The sequence below is a fragment of the Uranotaenia lowii genome, unplaced genomic scaffold (genome assembly GCF_029784155.1).
Source record: "Uranotaenia lowii strain MFRU-FL unplaced genomic scaffold, ASM2978415v1 HiC_scaffold_13, whole genome shotgun sequence".
In the NCBI taxonomy this organism is placed as follows: domain Eukaryota; kingdom Metazoa; phylum Arthropoda; class Insecta; order Diptera; family Culicidae; genus Uranotaenia; species Uranotaenia lowii.
In genome coordinates this window covers 136,768-156,621 of record NW_026597299.1, presented here as the reverse complement: position 1 = coordinate 156,621, position 19,854 = coordinate 136,768, and the positions used below count along the sequence as shown (strand labels likewise).

General features: G+C 34.7%; 1 protein-coding gene across 2 annotated transcripts in view; it reads left to right on the top strand.

Annotated features, from left to right (window-relative positions):
• The first annotated feature begins 242 nt into the window (after positions 1–242).
• LOC129759249 (protein quick-to-court-like) overlaps positions 243–19,854 on the top strand; it is a 62,219-nt gene continuing 42,607 nt past the window's right edge. For both annotated transcript variants that reach the window (XM_055756653.1, XM_055756652.1), the window contains exons 1-2: positions 243–797; positions 17,618–18,300. In XM_055756653.1, coding sequence (XP_055612628.1) covers positions 17,779–18,300 — 522 coding nt within the window. In that variant the 5' untranslated portion in view covers positions 243–797; positions 17,618–17,778. The remainder of the gene's footprint in view (positions 798–17,617; positions 18,301–19,854) is intronic.

Genomic DNA, 19,854 nt, shown 5'->3' with positions numbered 1-19,854 from the left:
TTTCCTCCAATGATGTTGGCCTTTTCCCATGATGCTTACACGAACTTTTCCAAGCTCTCCATTTTGAAGCATAGGCAACTCCGAAATTGCGCGCGCTTTATGTTGTGGGTTCAGCGTTTAGTGATTTTTTTTTTGCTTTTTGCCAAATTTGGCTCTTCTCAGTGCGGTTCGTGTGATGCTTGTTGTAAGGCGGCGGGCTTTGTGTCTTTCCATTCAGACAGGTAACTAGTTGTTGGACAACGCTTCCTCGAGCAACATCGTTTTGGTGTTTTGATTTGTGTGGTTTTTTTTGCTCTCGCCACCGGAATAAAAACAGTCCAACCGTTTTGGTCTTTTTTCAACAACCATAATGAGTGATTCGGTCCGGTTGGCGAAGAACCGCGTGGCAGAGCTATAAGTGGGTCTGTGGTGTGTGGCGCCCTCTAGCTTCGATGATTGATTGAGGGCACAGTCAGGTGCTGCTCATTCAGTCGGTGCTGAGTCAGTCAAACGAAATCGTTCTTCGTTCTCGGTGTGGGCTCACGGATTACATAATTGTTTTGTGCTACCGATGCAAAACCAAATTCATTGGATGTAATTAAACCGGCGCGAAGCTCTTCAAAGTTCTGGGTTTGCAAAGTTCTACCAAAGTGAAGTGCTAGTAGAGGTTTGAAATGTTCAGCACGCAGTTATGATGCAGATAGTATGAAGAAAACGGACTGAAGTTTGCTGCCGCCGAGCGTACTCTAAATAAGGCCTTATTGTGGTTCTGCCTTCCATGCGGTAGCGGAAAAAATAGCATACAGAACTTTATCGAGGTGAGTGCACTTTGGCCAGGTGAATCTAGTTCTACTGCTCTTTGAGGTTTACCAAACATACATAAAGGCATATGTTCTCTTGATGGCTGCTGCAGATATACACGGGAATGGATTGCTGTCACGAAAGGTGTTTCGTAACAGTTCCGTTTCCATAGCGCTCTAGAGGAAGCCAACAAATTGGAATTTCAGCCGGAAACCCGGATTCATTCCACCACCGATCGAAAAGAAAACGGCCCATTATTATTATAACGGATCGCCCCACGGTAGCAGCAGCTTAAATTCACGTGTTCCTCTTTCATTCGCTTTGATTCTTTCTGTTGGAAGTTGTGTGGGGGTGTAAGGCGCGATCTATTTTTAGCATCACTAAGCAAGCACTAGTCAGAACACAGAGCTGCTGGAGGAAAAAAAACAACTTAATGTAATCCTAGAAAAGGAAGAAAAACAACCTTTGGGTGGTCGTTGTTGTTATGTAACAGCAACATCACAGAGCAAGTTTGTAGCGCGCAGGGTTGGAAGAGCAAAAGGAAGAAGAACAGGAAGTGGGTATGTAATGAGCAGCGGCATGTTTGAGGGATGCTTCAACTATGTTGACATCGCACTTATGCAAGGGTTGAATGAAGGGTGAAATTATTTTTGTTGCCAATTTATAACCTTCATCATATACTGAAGGTAAACTTATTGTAACTTTTAGCTCTCAAATAAACTAGTAAAATTGTAATGAATTGAATCCAGTTCAATATTTTTTTGTGATAATACAAGGGAACGTCATTTAACGCATTGCATTCTTTGTAAGATTTTGTCTAGCACCTCTAATTGAGGTGATATGGCGTGTGGAAATTAAAAAAATTGATGAGTTCTGAGTAAAATTGATCTTTGATATCATATAAACTAAAAAATGTACATAAAATAGAAAAAAGTTTCACAAATACAACGCATTAAAAAAAATAATTCTACAATTCTTTGAAATTTGAATTGATTAGATTACAACTTTTCTGGCAACGTTCAAGAAAGTCTTTGAATATTTTATATAGAAGATTTAAACTCATTTTACAACTTTTTTGAATTAAACAAAACGATTTAAGATGAGCTTTAAGAGATATAAAATATTCCATATGATTTTTTCAGAATTCAAACTTCTTGGAGAAAGTTGATAATTGAATTAAAACTTTAATTTAAAAAAAAATGGAATGTTCTGTAGTTTTACCGAAATCTGCACTTATCTGTTTAAATTTTTTTTAAATATTTCTAAAATTGTCTGGAAATCAAGAGCCGGTATGAAAAATTAATTGCATATTATATTCAATCGTTCAAAAGTAATTTAAAATTTTCTATTAATTATTCGTACCTCGGAAAAAGAGAAATTTTGTTGCCTTGAGTAATGTTTGAAGAGTCTTTAATAAAACAATAACTGTAGTACAATTTTTAATAATTTTGTTTACCTACCAAAAAAATCCATATTGAAATTTTTAAAAGACACGATAATTTAAATTTCGAGACTTTTCATGTGTATATAAGAAATGTTTATAGCTTAATATTTACACGACATTTTAACTACCCCAGATAACCAGAAGTATTTTATTTTACAGATTATATTGTATACAATGTAATTTAAACTCATTTTCGTAGATCTGCACCTACAATGTGCGGCCCATGCATATTCTTTATCGTATTTGAATACATTGGATGATTTTATTACGACAATACAATCCAAATCAAGAAATTGTGTGCTTATGTACCTATATGGACTCCAAAATAATACGTATATACTGGTTTTGCTGCATTATATACGATATGTTTACACGTATATTTGCACGTATATTTGAGTTGCAAATTCGAAATACCCACCAAATGGTTGTCTAGGACGATGATCAGCCATTATTGACAGATTTGGTGGTGCTATGCATAAAATTACTCGAAATTAAAATTTTTTAAACATGAAATTCGATTTACATTGTCATAAGAACCAGGTGTTAGATCTTAGCAGAAAGAAAATAAGCTCGCAACTTTGCTTGCCACTTGGAGATATATGCTATAAAATCGTGTATAACTGCATTGATTCGTAACAATGTGCATGCAATCGTATACCTATGCAATTTAATTCGCATGTCTGATTTTCGTAAAACGTATTTTCTGGCAATCGTAAAAGAATACAAATAAGTTCAATGAAATCGTTTATGATAATACGACATCGATGATTAGACTCGTATTGAAGGAGGCTTCAAAATGCTGATCTATTTTTAGATCATGGATGACGTGTTCTACGATTTAAAAGATTTTAGTTATAGAAATATACGATTTGCTTTTGGTTTAATGCCTTTGAAGCAAATCCTCAGGAATTTATATATTCCAGATAGCGTCGAGGAACCATTATGAGCTGCAGATCGTATCGTCAGGGGATCAAGTCCAGGTACTAACAATAACTTCATGAACGTTGAAAAAAATCAGCAATAAGCAAATAATAAATTTGTACTTGAATTTGACAGCAAAAAACGAATTTATTTTTATTTTATGAAATTAATTTGCGGTTTTATCGGTGAGAGTTAAAGAGTTGAAATGAAAGACGGATAGAATATCAGAAGAAAATTCTAAGGTGGTGAAAAGAGCGAAGAGCATTTGAAATTGAAGCTTGACCACATACTAAATTCTTTGTCCCATATCAATTAACTGTATTGAAGAAGTAGTACCCAATAGAGAAGGCACTACGTTTTTCAATACAGTTAATTATGGATGGTTCGACCGTCATGTGAATCTAACTTTTGATTCCATTGATAGAACTTTTCAAAAACTTCAGACATGCCAACTGCATATTTCAACAATTATTCTGCATAATTTCAATAAAAAACGTAGCGTAGTTTTTGAGATATTGCAGATATTTCTTCGCGAACTTTGACAGTTTCATGTGCTTGAAAATAACTGCTACCCCTTCCTTTTGCCGTACACACTAAGATTGCAAATTTTACCATCGGGATAATGACTTTCCGAACCACAGGGAAGTTGCTTAAATTGTTCGAAGTTCGTATGGGAATCCTCCCAAATCCCGGGACGCTTCATCTCTCCTGAAATCCGGGACAACATTTTTACAAATGCACAGGAACTCGAACAACCGTCCTGTATCACGGGAATACTTTAGCCACGTTCAGCTGTCAACCGTTTTCTGTCGCGTTTTTCATAGTTTATCCTTTTCTATCATATGCGTGATGTACTGTATAGTTTCTGCTCGTGCGATAAATTAAAAGTTGGCGGGAGTTGCTGAAAGTTTGGCAGGAAGGATATTTTATTGCTATGGATCCACTGACGAATTGGATTAAAACCCGTGTGCATCATCCGGATCAGAACGTGAGTAATTTATAAAGAACTAGCTGATCCCATACGAACTCCGTTTCGCTTACAACTTGGAATATGTCATGAACAGTTTGAATGAAATTCAACCGCCAAGCATTTTCCAGATGTACTTCCGAATTCATTGTTAAGTAATAATTTCAAACATATTGGACGATCACTTTTTATGTCGTCTGCTACTAAATTTGAAATCTAGAATCAATTGACCGTGACAAAAATTCTCGTCAATAAATTTCGATTCAATCATTGCATAACAACGCAATTAATACCAAAAATTTAAACCTCTTTCGGTTGCCTCTTATACAATTTTTGATATCTGAAATCGATAGCCCTTTTCTAAAAACTCCCGTGTGCCAATTTTCAAAGCAATCCATTGCATAGTAACGTGAATATTGCTAAGAACAGTTAAAAATTTTTTAATATGGACGACCCTTTTCGACGATCGCTGGCAAAATATTTGACATCTGAAATCGATTGCTTGTCTCCGAAAACTACCGTGTGCAAATTTTCACCCCAATCCGATGTCAAATAACGACAAAATTGCAAAAATATTGAAAGGTTAATATGGACGACCCCCTTTGCCGGCCCCTTACACCGAATTTATTACCTGAAATCCATTGCTCGTCCCTCAAAACTCTCGTGTACCAATTTTCAACTGAATCCGATATATGATAACGGCAATATCGCATTAATAGTGAATAGTTAATATGGACCACCCCTTTTGCCGACCCCTTCTACAAAATTTGATAACTGGAATCGATTTTCCGTTCCTTAAAATCTCCGTCTGCAAATTTTCATCTCAATACAATGCATAATAACGCCAATATCGTAAAAACATTAAAAAGTTGATATGGATGACCCCTTTGGCCGACCCCTGACCCTGAATTTAATACCTGTAATCGATTGCTCGTTCCTCTAAACACTCATGTGTAAATTTTCATATCAATCCAATGCATAATAACGTCAATATAGTAAAAACACTGAACAGTTCATATGGACGACCCCTTTTGCCGACCCCTGACACGAAATTCAATACCTGGAATCAATTGCTCATCTCTCAAAACCCCTATGTGCAAATTTTTGTCACAATCCGACGAAAACTAACGTCAATATCGCGAAAACAATATTTGTCTTGTATGGACGACCCCCTTTAGAAGGGGTCATCAAAAAATCTGAAAACATTTTTCATCATTCCTGGTCCTAATGAGTATCCATGCCACATTTCAGCTTTCTAGCTCTTAAGATGGCTGAGCCTATAGTGGACAAACAAACAAACAAACAAACAAACCCACAGAAATTGCTTTTTATATATATACTAGCTGATCCCATACGAACTCGTGTGCTAATTTTCATCCCAATCCTATGTCAAATAACGACGATATTGCAAAAATATTGAACGGTTAATATGGACGACCCCTTTTGCCGGCCCCTTATACTGAATTTAATACCCGAAATCCATTGCTCGTCCCTCAAAACTCTCGTGTACCAAATTTCATCTGAATCCTATGTATTAAAACGACAATATCGCATAAACAGCGAATAGCTAATATGGACGACCCCTTTGGTCGACCTTTGTTTTTAATTTGGATAGGTGAAATCAATTTTTTGTCCCTAATAACTCCTATGTGCAAATTTTCATCCCAATCCGATGTATAAAATCGTCAATATCACTAATATATTGAAAATTTGATATGGACGACCCCTTTTGCCGGCCCCTTAAACTGCATTTGATACCTCGAATCGATTGCACGTCACTCAAAACTATCGTGTATCAATTTTCAGCTGAATACGATGTATAATAACGTCAATATCACAAAAACAGCGAACATTTAATATGGACGACCCCTTTGGCTGACCCCTTACATACACCTTGACACCTGAAATCGATTGCTCGTCTTTCAAAACACTCATGCGCAAATTTTCAACACGATCCGACTAAAAGTAACGTCAATATCGCGAAAACAATATTTGTCTTGTATGGACGACCCCCTTCAGAAGGGGTCGTCCGAAAATCTGAAAACATTTTTCATCCTTCCTGGTTCTGATGAGCATCCATGCCAAATTTCAGACCTCTAGCTCTTAAGACGGCTGAGTCTATAGAGGACAAACAAACAAACAAACAAACAAACAAACAAACATACAGAAATTGCTTTTTATATAATACTAGCTGATCCCATACGAACTCCGTTTCGCTTTCTACTTGGAATATGTCATGAACAGTTTGTATGAAAGTCTATAGAGAAGCATTTTCCAGATGCACTTCGGATTCATTGTTATGTGATAATTGCAAAAAAAAATGAGACGATCACTTTTTCTGTTGTCTGCTACTTAATTTGAAATCGGGATCAATTTACCGAGCCAAAAAAACCCCGTGTATAAATTTCGACTCGAACGTTGCATAACAACGCAATTATTGCCAAAAAGTTAAACCCACTTCGGTGGCCTCTTATATAATCTTTGATATCTGAAATTGATTGCCCTTCCCTCAAAACTCTTGTGTGAAAATTTTCAAAGCAGTCCATTGCATAATAACGTCAATATTGCTTAAAATAGAGAAAAATTAATTAATATGGACGACCACTTTCATCGACCCCTGGCAAAACATTTGACATCTGAAATCGATTGTCCATCCCCGAAAACTACCATGTACAAATTTTCATCCCAATCCTATATCAAATAACGAAGATATTGCCAAATTTTTTAAAGGTTAATATGGACGACCCCTTTTGCCGGCCCCTTAAACTAAATTTTGTACATGAAATCCATTACTCGTCCCTCAAAACTCTCGTGTACCAATTTTCATCTGAATCCGATGTATATCAACGATAATATCGCATTAACAGTTAATAGTTAATAAGGACGACCCCTTTGGCCGAACCCTGTTTGTAATTTGGATAAGTGAAATCAGTTGTTTGTCCCTAATAATTCCTATGTGCAAATTTTCATCCCAATCCGATGTGTAAAAACGTCTATATCACTAAGGTATTGAAAAATTGATATGGACGACCCCTTATTGCCGGCCCCTTACACTGAATTTGACACCTTAGATCGATTGCACGTCATTAAAAACTATCGTGTACCAATTTTCATCTCAATACGATGTATAATAACGTCAATATCGCAAAAACAGCAAACATTTAATATGGACGACCCCTTTTGCTGACCCCTTACACAAAATTTGACACCTGAAATCGATTGCTCGTCTTTCAAAACACTCATGTGCAAATTTTTAACACAATCCGACGAAAAGTAACGTCAATATCGCGAAAACAATATTTGTCTTCTATGGACGACCCCCTTCAGAAGGGGTCATCCGAAAATCTGAAAACATTTTTCATCCTTCCTGGTCCTAATGAGCATCCATGCCAAGTTTCAGCTCTCTAGCTCTTAAGACGACTGAGTCTATAGAGGACAAACAAACAAACAAACAAACAAACAAACATACAGAAATTGCTTTTTATATATATAGATATAGATATATATAGATACAATAAAACTTCACACAATACAATAAATCCGGGAAATCTGGCAACCTTATGCTAAATTTGCTTAAAAAATTTAATTATTAAGTCAGTACCCCAGTTCAACTTCATGAGGGCTTCAGAGCCAATGTGGTAGGACATATAGTAGCGTTCGATAGAGAATGAGATCGCGTGAAATCTCGGCTTTGAAAGACTGCAATTTCTCCTCTTGGTTGATGATTTTTCTATCTAACTAACACTTTACAAAATTTGAAGTTTCTACAATGACTGGAAAACAAAAGTAACAGCTATTTCCGTAAAAAGAAAAATTAGAGACTGCATCTCAAAATTCATCAACATCTATTCACACGATGAAAAATGGTGCCGGATTGAAAATGACATGATTACGAGCAATCTATAAATTATTTCTTTTTCCTATTTAGACCAATAATGATGTTACCCAAATAAATAAAAATCGATGCATGAAAAAATCTCTAATTTTCACACCATGACTAGTGTTGTTTTAGAACACTAAAATTATGAATTTGGTATACGATGCAGAATACTTCTAACAGTTTCACAGAAGATAGCGAAGAAACTGAATTTATTCAGATTGTTTTAAAACTGAAAAAATCCAAATCACGTCAATGTGAAATGAAAAACCGCTATATTTTTAATAAGTTTATCGAAACATTTCGCCAATTTTTTCGAACATTTTTTTCAAAAAATTGTGAGAAGGCAGGATACAGTAGAAAATGCCTCTGTTTGTTGATTTTTCATTTGTCTTTAACTTGTCTTCTGAAATGTACATGTTCACATGTTAAACATGAAGGTTAAAGGGCGACAAAAAAATCTGATATTTTGAAACTTAATTTTCCACAAATCGGTAAAATAACTTCATCTTATTGAAAGTTTTGACTACCCAAATAATGTTATGTCTGAAAAAAGATATTAATCCTCATCGTACAAATTTATTGCTGACACGGCGTAGTTTAGGCATCTCGAAAACTAAAACTTTCTTGATTCTAAATAATTCTTTTTTTTATGTATTTTAACTAGGTAGGGTTAGTTTTGAATCATTTATTATGTGGCCATTTTTATGAGGAATTGAAAAAAGGCGTTGGTTTATAGCTTTTTTTTTATTTCTCCTAGAATATGATTTAATTGTTCAACTTCACTTAAACCACAACTTAAAACTTTGCTAACTTATCTTTTATGTAATTTCTTTAAAAATTGACTGAGTCAAATGAAGTTGCATGGCTTCCTAGTGACAATCAATTGGCTGTAATAACCCATGAAAGTGAATCGAATCGAGCCATTATATGTGGTTACCTACCTTTTCACGGTATTGATTAATCTTTGCTTCCAGATCAACTCGGTGACAATAGAGATCAACTATCTGTCATCACAGCAGCTGGCTGATGTAAAATCATGAGGTCTTGCGAAAGATAGCGAAGATAATAAGGGATTGGTTTCGCAAATATGTACAACTGTTTCATTACATATGTTTTGTACGAAAGGGCGCGAGAAAAACAACTTGTAACAATCGGTTGCGGTGAAAGCGTTCAATTCGTTACTTGATTCTGCTGTTGTTTTTTGTCAAATTTGATGGATAGAGAAAAAAACCCAATGGAATGCCAATACGTTAGGGTATCATTTTTTCATGTGCCTTGTGGGTGAGCTTCCTTTTTTTATTGCATTCAACACAATTGGTGTTGATTTGTAGGTATGATATTAGTACTGTAGTTTTGATTTCAGTTCAATGAAATTAGAAAACTCTGTTCCATAAAAAAAAACATTGTACCCAGGGAAAGTTTCCCTGCTTATGTTTTCCATGGTTAGATCAATGTTTTTTAAGGTATTTAATTTTTTTTACAAACTCCAAAACCAAAACTACCGTGAATATTGGAAAACTTTATAACTGAAGATGGGGTTCAAACACGTCAACTAATCTTCTTTTTTTTCGAACATAAAAGATTATCAAAAACAAATCCATTCAATCGGCACCAAAGCTCGCAATATAACTAGGCCTTGCCAGTCTCCGTTTCCTCCTCCCATCACTAACAGCAGCAGCAATTTCGTTCGACCTTCGCAGTTTTCAAATATAAATCGGCCAATCTTTTCCTGCATGCAGTTGTTGCAATTCGAACGAAACGAATGACTCGTGAGGTTGTTGGGGCTTTGTGTTTTTTCTGATTCGGCGTTTTTCTTTTAACGAACATCGACCTCGAAATCAACTGCGATTTTGTACTTCTCAACCGTACCAGGTTCAGCTGAAATTGGTGTCAGAGTTTTTGTTCAATCAGTGTTCAAAATAAACTTAAAATAGCTATCAAACGGTTCGATCTTTATGGATGATTGGAATGAAGGAAAAAGCATTTTAATTAGGCCAGATTCCCTAGCTATGATTTTTCCCATCGAAACGCTTGTCAACAATGGGAGTTATTAAGCAAACACTAGCGACACCATGTCCTCCATAGAAAAGTTTAGATTAGTTAGGGAGCTTTTGGAAAGCTTTTGAAAACGGCCATACATTTATCCTAACTCCGAAACGTCAAAAAATTTACCTGGCAAGGCGGATTGACCTTTGAAAGCTGCATGTTCGATTTCTCACAAATAAACGTTTAAATTTCTTTTATCCCTCAGTGTGAAACAATCACAAAATTGCAGTCTTTCCCATCAATAATGATTAATAATTTAATCCAACAGCAGTTATTCTGCATGCCTTCCACTTTTAATCTTGCCTATCACTTTCGGCCCCGCTCAGTGTCAATGAATTGTATTAAGTACAGCAACTCGCTTTACAGCTTCTGCAAATGGCCTGTAATTGACGGTGCAGCTGATTAGATCAGATGATTTCGGATGATAATACAACCTAGCTTCATCAGAGAAATGGTTGAGGGTTCCATTATGATGAATCAGGTGCTTCCGATGGTAATTTATTCATGGCAACAACAGCAACCATTAAGAGGGTTTTCAAACATCGACCAGCACTCGCAGACCGGAAATTTTCTGACCCGCCATCGTTGTTCGCATTGTGGTTTTATTTTCAACCCGTGATTTTGAGTTTTTTTTAACAGAAAATAAACTTTGGCACACATAAATTCAGTGCTCCAAGAAGATTTTAGCGTAGACAGGTATAATTTATACCGTATAGGATTGTTGTCAGGTAAGAATTCGATCTTTCATTGGACCTAGAACTAAAACTTCTATAAACAGTATGATTTGGAAAATGGATAAACAAATTCATTAAAAATAGAATCTCCAATTAGATGTAAGCATAAAAAAGTAATACAGCTTTTTAACTATTAAAAACACCTAAATTTATGTTATTAATAACTCGCACCTTTGTTGATTTGTTGGTATTGAAACAAAGTTTTGGTGATGTCAAGTTTTAAAATGAAACATCAAAGTCAAAAGTCTCCTATTGTTGGATCCTTTACAAATTTTCCGGGTTGTCCATTGGTTTTCATTTATTCCAGGAAAAATATGTAGTATGGTTCATATTCTTCACAATGAAAGTAATTCCCTTTTTAACTTTGGCTTGGACAGTAAAAACGTGGTTTTTCCTTATTAACATTAGAGTCTCAAAACGCGTCCCACTAATTGCGCTGTCTGATTTACCACTGATTAGGAGGGACATTTCTGAAAACGTTGAAAATTTTATCAGAAAGACTTTTATTGTAAAAAGTGGTATGGTAAGATTCAGGAAGAATAAGAGTACATTGTGTGCATAAGGGTATCTTTATTCTATGCTAGCAAAGCGAATTATTTTCGGCATTTCAGAACTAAAGTAGGCTCTAATTCCAAAGTAAGAGCACTCACCCTATCACACAAACCCAAAAATAATAAATTTTGCTTATAAAATAAATACCTCCAAAACAAATCACAATGAAAGTTTCAAATCAATGATATTTCAAATAAGCCATTGATATTAATTTCAAAATTATGTTTCTTATTCTGAACTAGAAATTTGCTTCAAAATAATTTCCAAGCAGTCTAGTTTCAAAAATTCGAAATAAATATTTCCAAAATACACCTCCTGAAATAAATGTCAGATTAAGTAAAAAATAACCTTTATTAAGGTTGCCAGAATTTTTTCAGCACGTATCCGGGCCGGACAATCCGGGCAATTTTCTAGAAAAAAAACTGGCAAAATCATTTCTAAATCGAAGACCAAAAATCCGGGCAATTTTTGTCAAATCGTATTTAAGGCTTCGAAAAATCCTTTCATGATTTTTTTTTTTGCAAAATATGCTCAAAAAATTTTGTTTGGGTAACCAAATTAAAAAAATTTACAACACAATTTAGTTTTTTTTTATTGATTTGCTAAATAAAGTGAAAAAATCCGGGCATATTTAAATAAAAATCCGGGCAACCGGGCCGGGCCAGACTGTTCCCAAATTTTGTATCAAATATCCGGGCAAACCCGGATAAAACCGGGCAATCTGGCAACCTTAACCATGATTGGTTGTTAGGAAAATTATAATTATTGTTATTTATAATTCATCTCAATTTTAAGAAGAGAAATCACTGTGAATTTGATATTATTTTGCGGCTTTATCGGTGAAGGTTGAAAATGAAAGGCAAATAGAAAATCAGAGAAAAGAAGAAGAAAGAACGGCTTTGAAATTATAGGTTTATGTTTTTAGAACACCGAAAATTCAGAATTAAAAAAAAATAGACAAACTTACCAAAAATATTCCTAAAAATTTAAATAGTATGACTTTAACATTCGGTAAATTTATTTAAAAATTAAAGAAAATTGTACTATAAATTTCGGAAAATTCGTTTGAAAATTAAAATAAAATATGAAGATTAAAAAGACAAGTTTCTTACCATTTAAGAAGGATCTTTTTTTCAATAAACACGTCTCCTGAAGTTTTTTGTCAAATTTAGACTACCACATTTAGTTTTCGTGATATGGTGGTATGTGTCAATCAGAACATTCTGATTTTGTTTATTATACTTCATTCAATTAAGGAATAATATTTTGACGATGATGATACATGATCTTAAAAAGTAAAAAATAACAGTTTTTAAAAATTTGGAAAAATATGAGTGTTTTTAACATTACTGCAGAGAGTTACAAAAATTGATTTCATTTAACAAATTGGTTGAAACCTGCAAAACGATTAGATTTAAGCTTTGAAAAATATTTTAAATTCAATTCGGCTTAAAACTTCTTTGATAATTCGTTAAATAAGGAAAAGCAAAAAATAAAAAAATAGTTATGTTTTTGTTTTAAATTTTCATCAAAAACGTACAGAACCTTATTAAATAATTTTTAACTTATTTTCAAAAGTGATTTCAATGATAAAAGCTAATAAAAATTGCATATTTAGATTCAGGGCACCCAAGTTAATAAAAACACGTTTTAAATTCATTGCACCTCGAAAAATATGGAAATTTTGTGGCCTTAGATAATGTTTCCAAAACCTTTTTAAATGTAGTGTTGAGCTTGAGAAAAACATAGAAAAAATTTAATTGAGGCTGAAATTGGTTTCTTGAAGAATATTTCATATCAGCATAATATTTGTAATGACATAAACGATTTTTTTAAATCGAATTTTTCAGTAATCAAGTAGAGGATATTAGATTTTAAATTTGTTTTGCAGTGGATCATCGTTAGAGGAAAACACCTGTTACATGATGTCCACCTTTTCGGTGAATAAAAGCAGTATTCGATAAAAAAAATCTATATTCTAATGGGCTAAAAACTTTAAAAAGTATGTAGATACAAATGTTCAAAAATGCATTTTCAGTTTTTTTTGTCAAAAGCTGAAAATCAGTCACTGTAGGGGCATAATGGGAACCCCCACTGAGGCAGTATAAGCACCATTAATCGGGGCACGATGAGCATTTTCTGCCGTAGAATCTAGCAGCGAATTCAACTCGATGAAGCCAACTGAAATATAGAGCTACGGCTTGACTTGATTCATCTGACGATTTGGCCTATTCGTAGGGTGTCGGAGAGGCAATCAGAAGACTCGAGTTCGATTCCTGGTCTAGGTGACTTTTTTCATTTACCATTCATGATCGATGCATTTTGCACTAAACGGTGAGTCTTAGATCCATCAAACAAAGCAATAACAAAATAATGAATGTCTATTTGTAGAATACAAACATACATTATGTTTCTGGTGCTTTGTTTGGCGGATAATACTACTATCCGTATAAGGGGGCATCCATTTATTACGTAACGCTCCTAACGAATTGTGACATAGGGGAGGGGGGAGATATGCTCATCGTGACGTAACGATTTTTTTTTCGAAAAATTTAAATTTTATAATAGTTATTTTGATGTGATGCAATTTTTCATGGAAAAGCAAACCAAATTTGTTATCTTCAAAATGATTCTAGCTGGTTTGTATTTTTTCTTTTTCTTTTTCTTCTTCAAACACCAACATGGCTAAAACTCCTGGAAAATTATAATCGTTCGTTTCTCAATTTTTTCTCAATAGTAGATATCTGATACATACAACATGCATTACAGATACTACTACAGCCAGTTTGGAGTTCCTTGCCAAACGCTTTATATGGTTCTATAGAATTCGAATTTGAAGTGATTATGTTCAGTTTGCAAAGTTGAAAACGAAAAAAAAAATACAAAAAAATAGATTGATCTTACCCGATTCTTTCACAGTTTGACGCTTATTCCACAGGTTTTTTTTTAAATATGTCTTTATTCGTACAAATTCATCATTACACTTATATTACATTATTACATTAAATTAGGTGTTCAGTTCAATAATGAACTGTTCATAGCCCTATAGTTTATTAATCACTAAAATTTATTTATTCGACTTAAATTTGCTGAGCACAATCAAGTATTTTTATGTAGAAGAACATCCTGTAGAGTCAAATTTTTTTTTAACTTACAACTAAAAACTATCCTAAAATTAAACTAATTATAGAGAGATCGAATCTATGCGATGGAAGACTGCATCGATTTGCCTCTGAAGTTGGAGATGATTTTGTTGGCCATCTCTTAGATCGATTCAATGCCCGCAATCCGATGAAGATCTTCGGTGCTTTGCCAAGGTGGAAACTGCAAAATCATTTTCAGAACCTTGTCCTGAATCCTCTGGATGGCTTTTTTCCTCGTCGCGCAGCAGCTAGACCAAAACGGAACTGCATACATTATCGCTGGTCGGAACACCTGTTTGTATATGAGCAACTTATTCATTAGGCAAAGTCTGGATTTCCTGTTGAGAGAATAAAGAGATTTAGTATATTTATTACATTTAGATTGAATATCTTCAATGTGATTTTAAAAGCAAGATTCCGATCGAGTGTGAGTCCCAAATACTTCACGTGATCAGACCATTCTAATGAAACCCCATTGAAAGTTATGGAATGATTTTCATTAGGTTTTAAAAAATTTGCTCTTGGCTTATGGCGAAATAAAATAAGTTGAGTTTTGGAAGCGTTAGGATAAATTTTCCACATTTTCAAGTACCGTAAAACGGGGTAACTTTGTTCACCGGGGTAAATTTGACAAACAATAAACTTTCCCGCATTATCATCAATAACTCAGTCTATAGTTTGAATTTTAAAAAAATTGTTTTCTACGTTTGAAAGACTATAAAAGGAGTTTCAAATAGGTAAAATTTGATTTGAATCTGAATTTTTTTTTGTTAGTAAAAAATCAATTTCAAAATCTTAAAATATCTATTTTTTCCAAGGTTCGCAAACAAACAGCTCTCCTGATGATACCAAAAAGCATTTAGAAAGAAACGGGTTGTTTAATGTGAAAGAACAACTTTTGTTCTTTGTATATGAATAGTTATAGTGCTATTTTTATAGTAATTTAATGATAAATTTTTGATATTTAAAAAATTAGGACATTTTCCAAGAGTAAGTCCGTATTGGACAAATGGATAGGAACCTTATCAAATCGTTAACTTTGAAGAAAAAATGAAAATCGAAATAGTGAGAGGGCCTAAGGAAATGTGTGAAGGTAAAATTTCATTTGTATTTTGAAGTTCAAACTATTTAGCAATTATTTTATTTTTTGCTCCTAAATGTAGGCAGCATCATAGTTATTTTTTCGATTATAAATATTTTTAAAATAAAACGTTCAAAATCAAGGTTAAATTGATAAACTAGCATGTGTAAATATTATGAAGGTGTTTTGTATCCTTTATGATCAAGAAAACTCGTTAAAACCGTCAGAATAGTGACTGATCAATGTCACCCCTAAGCATCAAATTCAGAACAGAGACGAAAACGATTCTTAAATCAAATTTAAAGTAGTCTAATAAATTTCTGCATCCATGTTTAACATTCATAGGAGTCCAGTACTAGTTTTAAAAATATAAAACATGCCACATTCCCCTTAACAGAAAAAATAATCGAATAATATTGAAAAAAGTTATCAATATTACCCCGGATTTGGGTAATTCAAAAAGGAATTTAAATTTTGTTGCAATCTACTGCGTACCACCCGTAAATTTCGACCTTTGGCTGAAAGCAAAGTATCATCAGCAAATAATCTTCTACCTTTTCCTTCTGGTACATCAGGAAGGTCAGAAGTAAAAATATTGTATAAAATTGGCCCAAGTATACTACCCTGAGGGACACCAGCTCTAATGGGTGTCCTTTCAGAGCATGAATTTTAATAGCTTACTTGTAAGGTTCGGCTAGCCAAATAATTTTGAATAATTTTGGTAGATATACAGAAAAATCAAATCGAGCTAATTTAGCTACTAAACCTTTGTGCCAACCACGGTCAAAAGCTTTTTCAATATCTAGAAGAGCAATATCAGTTGAATAACCTTCAGATTTGCTAGCGTTAATGTCCATGGCGAAAACCAAATTGTTCATCAGGGAAAATAGAATTCTGATTAATGTGAATCATCATTCTATTCAAAATAACTCTCTCAAATAGTTTACTTAAAGAAGGAAGCAAACTAATTGGTCGATAACTTGAAGGCTCTGAAGCACTTTTTCCAGGTTTCAAAATTGGAGTAACTTTGGCATTTTTCCATTTATTGGGAAAATAGGCCAAGTGAAAACATTTATTGAAGAATTTAACTAAAAAGTTTAAAGTGCTTTCAGGCAACTTTCATTTTTCTAAATTTTTTGAAAATCAATTTAAGTTCATCAATATTTGTCTCACAAGAACTTTCAAACACATTTAGTTTAGAAAGAATATCATAAAATTGGATAAAATTGTATAGGAGCTTACCCATAATTTCTATGCAAATTAGATCAATAATTTTAGGCGTTACAAATTCCAATAAAATCATTTTTAGATTTTTCGTGTTTTGTCTGATTTCTTAAGTTGAAAAAGTTTTTTTTTAAATAAATTCAATAATCTCTTTATGTTAATACTTGGTAATGGAGGAATATCGATCATCATCGTTTCGTGTATTCCTAACTCGATGAAAATCAACCTTCTGTCTAGAAATCTAACCACTTGTTACTTTACATAATGTCTCCGGTTTGTTTCGAATTGGTAACAATCATAATGTCTCGAAAAACTAGAACAACATCACTACACAGCCATTACATTCGTGACAGAAAACAAAAACATGTTCAAGCTCTAAAAAGCTTCTTTGTTTACCTACCTTTGATTGAAGCATTCATCACTGATGATGATGGCTTCTATTATTGTCTCTTAGCCACAGCTCTCATGGCTGAGTCTCGTGGAAAATGCATCAAAAAAACTTCAGTTTTTCTGTTGAAAACCGCGCAGAGTCGTGTTGAAGTCGTTGTTGTTGTACATAACGTATACCGCCTTGCATCACTAAGTCTAGAGCTGGCAGACCAGCATCGGCAGCCACAATTATATGGCATTAAAATCGCGAAAGCACGTGGCCTTCACGCATCCAATCCAATCCATCCTCACCTTTGAGCAAAGAGAGCCATCAGAGCGAACAGCTTAATTGCCAAGCCGAAGCATCAGATAGATAGATTATCTTTGGCCTCCATTCGAGGCACGATATAAAAATATTGTTACACTTTCTACTAAAAAGCATGTTGTTTTGTTTTTTCTCCCCTTCATCTACACAGGTAGTTTGAGCCACCATCGTCGGTTGCAGTTGAAGAGAGATTGAAAAACCAAAACGCCCGAATAGCTGCAGCCGATGACCAGAAGCCACAACCAATGGTGGTGGCCGAGTTTGACGTACAGGTGTCTCTAGTAGTGGGAAACCCATTCCAATACCGGGATAATGTCCGCTTCCAAACCAGTAACGCCACTGGAACACCGGCGAGGGTTCCCGGGCGAAAGCGAAAACACCAGGATTCCGGTGCTGTCGCCGACCCCGTTTCGCCGCTGCCATTCGCTGCGGATGCGCACTAGCCGCAGTTTCCACCATGACTACCAACATTACCGCGAGTGTGACTGTGGTGGTGCTGTTGCTGGTGGCCACCTAATGATGCATCCTTCAGCGAATCTGTCCGGTCCGTCGTCCTCCGGGGTAAAAGTGAAAAATGCCCTTGCCAATGGGCCGAAATCGCTTCACCAGCAGCGCGGCGCCACCATGGAGCCATTCGGATCGACCGACAAGCAAATATCGTCGCCGTCCGCCGGCAAAGATTCTGGCAGTCCTCATCTACCCAATGGAGTAATCGGACATCATTACGGATCCTCGCACAGCAATGACGGTGGCAGTTTCCTGGTGGTGCAGAAACCTTCATCCTCGCAGTCGTCGACCAGGAAAAACAGCCTGCAGAAAAATGAACGGGGAATGGTGAGTGCATTGAATTAAGGTTTTTTTTCGTGTGTGACGAACGATAATTAGGCCAGCTGGTTAGTCGAATTCAAAAGTGCAAAGTGCATCCTTTTTTGACCTAGTTTTTTGATAGTAACTACACTTGGGGTGCATATTCGATTTCTACCACCCACACTTTACGACCATCAACAAGGTGATGTGGTGATTCAGCGCGAGCTTCAACCCTGATCTGTTATTGCGTATGACGTACACGAGATTTACGTCTTTCGTTTGATTGTGAATAGAATTCCATAAACGGAAACACAGTTCCGACACACATTTATATAAGCTTTGGTAAATCAAACCCTTTTATCGGATTCAATTTTCAATTGAAATGATAAGCTTTTTTTCTAAGTTCGACATCAAAAGTGTAATTTCTGTTACTCATTCCGTGTATTTCTGCTATTTTACCGACCAGTGAATATTTTGAACTCTGCTGTGCCAAGTCAAGTCAATAAAAATTAAGAGTTAACTTTACGTTTTGATACGAATGTGAAGTAAGTTTAATGCAAAAGAATGAAGCTCCAGTAACATCGTATTTTGAACCGACGCTCAGACACTTGTACTTGAATTTGAACAGAATCACACATTTTAATATATCTACTGATGTGAATTATAAAAGGGACATTGTGAACAAGTTTTACACCTTTATTAGATTCTCAATTGAATGATTAACGGAATTTCGATGAAGTATAAATTCTAATTGGAAGAATATCCAATGAAAGTAATGAAAATTATTGAAAAGTATTTTTATTCGAGTTAACGATCATTCGGATCAATGCGGTTTCATCTTAAAATCGCTTAAAACTTTCGAAAATTAAAAAAAAATTAATTGGGTGAAACTTTCTGTTGATTAATTTTCGTTGGAACTTGAATTTACGCCTTTCCAAATTTGGGATAATTTTTCTATTCTTGTATAGATAGCGCAGATAGGCTTATCTGAGTTGACCGTGTGTGACAAAATGACCTAATTATTTTCTTCATGTAGGACCGAAGGGCGAAACTTCAAAACCAAAAAAACGGCCGATCAATTTGCAGGCGTAACTGGAGTCGAAAATATCTGAAATTTAGTGAACAAAGTAAAAGTCCTTGATAACCAACGAACAATAAGTTAATATTATGCACATTTCTTGATTTTCTTGAACAAAAAGTGGTCGATTTTTTAAACAGGATTTTATTAGATGTTCCGAAATTTCAAAGGCGTTTTTCTCGTTTCGAACTAACTGCTGGTTCCGCCCCTAGAATTATCAAAATATATCCAATACAAATCGTGACGTCACAACGCTTTTTCTTCTCTTCTATTCAATCAAAACTGAAAGTTTCAGAAAAGTTTCAATATATTACAACCAACAAATCGCTGTTTTGATTTTTTGAATTTTAATATATATTTATTTAAGTGCGATTTAGTTACGTGAGGTCACAATGCGACAGTTTTATGAAACACGGTTCAGCAAAGTGTTGTGACATCACGAAATTTAATGTTCAACTACATGGAATAAATCAAAGTATAAACTTAAAATTTAAAGCTTAATT